Raw genomic sequence first — 5,977 nt, forward strand, 5'->3', positions numbered from 1 at the left:
CCGCCCCCCGCGCCGGCCCCGGGGGCTGCGGTGCTGCCTGTGCGGGGCGCACGGGTGGGCGTGGGGGGCTGCCCCGGGGAGCGGGACGCTGCTGCGCCGGGCTCGGCGGGGCGGGCGGCGGCGGCCGAGACAAAGGGAGCGGCGGCAGTGGCTGCGGCGGGGCTGTGCGTGAAATGCGGCGGGAGGGAGGGAGAGGTTTTATCCCCCCCGTAAAAAACACCAGCCAAATGCCCCTTTCTGCCCCCCAAGAAACGAAGTAATCCCCTCGAGCGGTTGAAAGCAACCGGCTGCCCTCGCCGGGGTTACCGAGAGGCGGCCCTCGGCGTCCGCATGAAGCCCACCGATCCCGCCAGCCCCGGCAATCCACGGGGAGAGGGAGGTGGGCGGCTGAGCCGAGCCTCCCCGCTCCGCAGCCCTTCATTATCGGAATCATTTTAACATCCTTGTTTATAAACAAGAGGCGTTCGGAGGAGATTACCCGACTATGGGAAAACGATCGTTCTGACGCTCGTTTCTGCTCCTTAAAAGGGGATGGGGGTGCCGGGGAGGGGGGAGGGGGTCTAGGCCAGCCTTCCCCGCATCGCAGCACGGAGGGAGGGAGCCGGCCGGCTCCCCGCACACGCCGCCCCCTCCCCCGAGAAAGGAAATCACTCGGGTCCGTGATATTTCGCCCACCCCAACGCTGATAAGCGTTCCAGATCGCCGTTAATTCGCATGCATTAGTTTCGGGTTACATCTTATTCGAGGGTTTAAATTTAACGTAAATACACACTCGGGGCTGAGGTTTGGGAAAGCGTGAATGTTTCCCTGATAATGTCGCTTCGCCCACTACTTGAGTGCATGGAAATGTAATCGTGAAGTGGGTCACCGCCTCAGAAAATACTTTAAAAACACAAAATCAGGAATAATCAGACAGCAGAATTTAATTAGAGCCGTAGGCTAATCACAAAATATTTTATTCCAAGCCAATATCACTATGGGGGAGGGGTCCGTTTCTGCTCCGGCAGCGGCTCCTGCTGCCGCTGCTTTAGCGTTTGCAACATCTGGCCTACAGACCTACTAATTTCGACTCGTGATCTCGTTCGGCGAAACCCGATCTACGTGGTTCAAATACCTTCCAAATTGGGGGCGATTTAACAATCGCGACCAATTAAACCCGGGGAAGAAAAGAAAAGGGGGGAAAAAAATCACAAAGGGGAAAAAAAAAAAAAAAAGCAAGCAGCAAATCCCCTCCTTCCCTCGCTCTCCCCCGCCCGGGGCTCGCACACACTATCTGTTGCTCTCTCACGGCGGCAGCGGGCGGGGGCGTGCGGCGGGGCCGGGACGCTCTCACTCACACTCGCACTCGCACTCACCCGCACGCCCCTCGCACCATTGTCCCTGCCCGCCCGCCCCGCTCGCTCTCTCTCCCTCGCTCTCGCTCGGGGTGTTTTGTTGGCGGCCCGGCGCGGGGCCCGGCGCGCCCGCCCGCGCCGCGGCGGAGCGGAGCGGCACATTCATTATCGGCCGGGGGCCGATTTCAAACCGCTGCCATCGCGGCTCCATTGTTCGCCGGGCGGGCGGGCCCCGCCCCCCTTTGTGCGCGGCGGCCGCGATTGGCCGGCGCCGGGCGGAGCGCTGCCGTCACCGCTCGGGAAGCCCATTCATCTGTGCACTTGGGCGTTGGACTCCGCATCTTATTAGCAACCAGGGAGATTTCTCCATTTTCTCCTTGTCTACAGTACGGCTACAAATCTGGGATTTTTTATTACTTCTTTTTTACTAAACTTGGGCTCCTTTTTTTTTTTTTTGCTCGACTTTTTCCTCCCTTTTTTTCCCCTCCCTCCTGTGCTGCTGCTTTTTGATCTCTTCAACTTTAAATTTTTTAAAAGGAGTGCATTATAATCGGTTCTGTTCTCTCTTCTCTTTTTTTTCCCCCCTCTGGTGTGTGTGTGTGTTGCTGCTGCTGCTGGTCGCCCAGTATTTATACCAACCCAACGCTCTTTGTTTCCCCTCCTTTTGGATCTGTTGAGTTTCTTTGTTGAATAAGACAGCATGGGTGCCCAGTTCTCCAAGACCGCTGCAAAGGGCGAAGCCTCCGCCGAGAAACCTGGGGAAGCAGTGGCTGCATCTCCATCCAAGGCGAATGGACAGGTAAAAAACGAAAAGAATTTTTTAAAAATATTAAATCTACTCCTTTTTTTAAGCCAACTTCGACGGACTCTGTTTCGCATCCTGTTTAATTCTTCTTCCTTTGATGCCCGAGTGGCACATTCGATGGAGAATACGGTCGATCCTTTTATCTTTGCAACTCGAGGCAAAGGAATAATTTCTTTATGTTGGTTAAAGGGGCTCGGCTTTGAATGATTCCTTCCTTTATCTTTCCTGCGTGGGGGCGGGGAGGAAGGGGCACGGTTCTTTTTTTCTTTCTTTTTTTAAAATCCCTCGTGTATTATGGTGGAGTGTCCCAATGGCTCGTAAACGGAAGGATCTTACACCGCTTGGCTTTTCTGCCCGCTTAACCTCCTCCCGAAGACACTCGGTGCCTCTAGATGAACGTCTCTCGTGGCACAGCCGGACGGCCGTGCAGTAGCGGGGCCCGGAGCCCCCGGGCAGGAGGCTCCGCGGGAAACCCCCTCGGGCGGGAGCGCGGGCCGGGGGCTGCGCCGCCCGCCCCGTCCACGGTAGCCCCGCCGGGGGGCCGGCAGCCGCGGGGCACGGCTTTCTGTCACCCACCCGCGCCCCCTCCCCACGCGTGAGCCGGGCTGGCCGTGCCGCCGCTGCCCCGCGCAGCGGCGGCGGCGTTGCGGGCAGCCACCCCCCGCCGCCCCCGCAGCTNCGCTGGGGGCGCCCGGCCCGGCGAGAGCGCGGGGCTTCGAACCGCGGGAAGCGGCGAGGCGAGGCCGGCGGGCGGGGAGGGCGGCGGCGGCGCCCCGCGACCCCCCCGGGCACCGCCGGTAACACTGGTCCTTGTCTTGCAGGAGAACGGCCACTTGAAGGTGAACGGCGACGCCTCCCCCGCGGCGGCGGAGGCGGGCAAGGAGGAGGTGCAGGCGAACGGCAGCGCGCCCGCCGAGGAGACGGGCAAAGAGGAGGCGGCCTCGTCGGAGCCCGCCTCCGAGAAGGAGGCGGGAGAGGCGGAGAGCACCGAGCCGGCCTCCCCGGCGGAGGGCGAGTCCTCCCCCAAGACTGAGGAGGGCGCGACCCCCTCGTCCAGCAGCGAGACCCCGAAAAAAAAAAAGAAGCGCTTTTCCTTCAAGAAGTCCTTTAAGCTCAGCGGCTTCTCCTTCAAGAAGAACAAGAAGGAGGCCGGCGAGGGGGCCGAGGGCGAGGGCGGCGCCGCCGCCGCGGCGGCGGAGGGCGGGAAGGAGGAGGCGGCGGCCCCTGAGGCGGCGGGCAGCGAGGAGGGCAAGGCGGCCGCCGAGGAGGCGTGCGCGGCCGGCAGCGCCGAGGCGGCGAAGGAGGAGGCGGGGGACTCGCAGGAGGCCAAATCGGACGAGGCCGCCCCCGAGAAGGCGGCGGGAGAAGAGGCCCCGGCATCGGCGGCGGCCGAGGAGCAGCAGCCGCCTCAGCAGGCAGCGGAGGGGAAGGCGGAGGAGGCGGCGGGCGCCGGCGCCGCCACGAATGAGGCGGGCAACGGCGAGCAGGAGGCGGCCCCCGCGGAGGAGCCGGCGCGGCAGGAGCCCCCCGCCGAGAGCAGTCCGGAGGGACCCGCCGCCGAGTCGGCGGAGTAGTAAGCGCCGCCGCCGCCCCTCGCCGACGGACTTTTCTTCCCCCCTGTTTGTTTTTGGAGTGGTGCCAGGTACTGGTCTCGGAGAACTTGTCTACAACCAGGGATTGATTTAAAAGATGTCTCGTTTCTTTTTTTTCTCTCCCCCCGCAGCTCCCATCTCAAATCGTTATATGTTGCCGCCATTCCAACGGGCGGAGGGGGGCTCCCCTCCGCCTTCCTCTCCCATCCTTTATATTTTGGTTTTTTTGGGGTTTTTTTTTCATCAGTATTAATGTTTTGTTTTGGTTGGTTCGGTTTTTTTTTTTGTTGGTTTTTTGCTTTTTAAAATTTTGTTCGTTTATTTTTTAATTTCATACTTTGCAACTCTCTTCATATTATAAAACTTTTGCCGATCGGTCTATGGACATGCCCATATATGAAGGAGATGGGTGGGTCAATAAGGGATATCAAATGAAGTGACAGGGGCCGCAGTGGGGAACCCGGGGCGCGCAGCCCTTGCCGGGAGTGCGCCCCGCCAGAAATGATGTAAGGGGTTAGTCTTTTTTTTAAAAGAAAGTTATTACGATGTATTTTGTGAGGCAGATGTTCTATAAGGTTTACAACACTACAAGTCTTGATTAAGAAGGAAAGGAAAAAGGAAAAAAAAATAAAAAATAAAAATCAATACCCAGATAAAGAGATCATAGTCTTAGAAATTCATTTAAACCATAGGAACTTTTCACTTATCTCATGTTAGCTGTATCAGTCAGTGATTAAGTAGAAATACAAGTTGTATAGGCTTTATTGTTTATTGCTGGTTTATGACCTTAATAAAGTGTAATTATGTATTACCAGCAGGGTGTTTTTAACTGTGACTATTGTATAAAAAAAACAAATCTTGATATCCAGAAGCACATGAAGTTTGCAACTCTTTCCACCCTGCCCATTTTTGTAAAACTGCAGTCATCTTGGACCTTTTAAACACAAATTTTAAACTCAACCAAGCTGTGATAAGTGGAATGGTTACTGTTTATACTGTGGTATGTTTTTGATTACAGCAGACAATGCTTTCTTTTCCAGTTGTCTTTGAAAATAAAGGAAAACTCTTCAAATGCAATGGTTTTTTTTTTTTTTTTTTTTGGTTTTTTTTTTTTTTTTTGTGTAGCATCTTGTCTATCATGTTTTTGTAAATACTGGAGAAGCTTTGACCAATTTGACTTAGAGATGGAATGTAACTTTGCTTACAAAAATTGCTATTAAACTCCTGCTTAAGGTGTTCTAATTTTCTGTGAGCACACTAAAAGCGAAAAATAAATGTGAATAAAATGTATAATTTGGTTGTCTTTCTTTTATGGATACTCTGGTAGCTTAAAGGGACTAGCCAGTATTGCCTAAATTTGTTGACAGAGACAGTCATGTGTGCTGTTAGCACTAGCTTTGAAAAGTACCTTCCTGGATCTTGGACTCTGTAATACTGTGCGTTTTACAGAGAAAGTGTGCAGTGCACCAGGTAATTTGTAGGCTTTTCTGGCTTTAAAAAGAAGACTGGAAGGCAGTCTGAGCATAGAGTGTATGATTCTCCTGTCCAGGCTCCATCTTGCTTTTAAGACCAGAGGTATCCAGTGTGTGATGATCTTGCCTCTTGAGGAAAATAAGATTTCATTTTAATTGCTTAGGGTGGGGCACTGAAATTTTTATGCTGAGTTGCTTAAAAATTAAGCTCTTGAACAGATGTCCCACTTAGGTCTTGGTATGCTGGTCTTGCTTTGGTACCTAGATAATTGTCTTGAAAACTTTAGCCTGGAAGGAGAAGGGGGAAACTAAAACTGCCATTCTACTTAAAGTAATTAAAAGCAATATTTTCTTTTTTTCCTCAAGTGCTACTCCCAAGTACAGGTGAGTTTCAAAACAGATTTCAAGATTTGTCAAAAAAAAAAAAAAAATTACTTGGTGCTTGCCTTTAATTGTTAGGGTTTTTGGCTAATTTCCAGCATATTGCTCAGGGCAATTATGCCTTAATAAAACAGTGAGTTCATGTAAGAAAAGCAGCAGTGGTGTTTGGAGGGTGGAAATTGATTCAAGAAAGTGTTGCTTCTAAGTTTATAGGAGAAAGTTTAGTGTTACACTTATTTGTTTCCACCATTTTCAGCAGAAACTCTTTGGAAGCAATTATGATTCATTTTATGAGAAAATGGCACGTTAGCACCTTGTTCCCTAAAGAACAAAGCCTAAACTGAATGAAGTATAGTAGATTTCCTGCTGAATGCATACTTTTTGTTTTGTTTG

General features: G+C 52.9%; 1 protein-coding gene across 3 annotated transcripts in view; it reads left to right on the top strand.

Annotated features, from left to right (window-relative positions):
• Positions 1–5,021, top strand: part of MARCKS (myristoylated alanine rich protein kinase C substrate) — a 5,465-nt gene extending 444 nt beyond the window's left edge. The window contains exons 1-3 of one of the 3 annotated variants that reach the window (XM_041478160.1): positions 1,579–1,720; positions 1,961–2,133; positions 2,961–5,021. In XM_041478160.1, the coding sequence (XP_041334094.1) occupies positions 2,035–2,133; positions 2,961–3,713 (852 nt within the window). In that variant the 5' untranslated portion in view covers positions 1,579–1,720; positions 1,961–2,034 and the 3' untranslated portion in view covers positions 3,714–5,021. Of the gene's footprint in view, positions 1–1,578; positions 1,721–1,960; positions 2,134–2,960 lie in introns of those variants that run through there. The other 2 variants (XM_041478161.1, XM_041478162.1) reach the window with 2 other exon arrangements.
• Positions 5,022–5,977: the final 956 nt, after the last annotated feature.

This window comes from Pyrgilauda ruficollis, unplaced genomic scaffold, assembly GCF_017590135.1.
Source record: "Pyrgilauda ruficollis isolate IOZ18807 unplaced genomic scaffold, ASM1759013v1 scaffold43, whole genome shotgun sequence".
Lineage (NCBI taxonomy): Eukaryota > Metazoa > Chordata > Aves > Passeriformes > Passeridae > Pyrgilauda > Pyrgilauda ruficollis.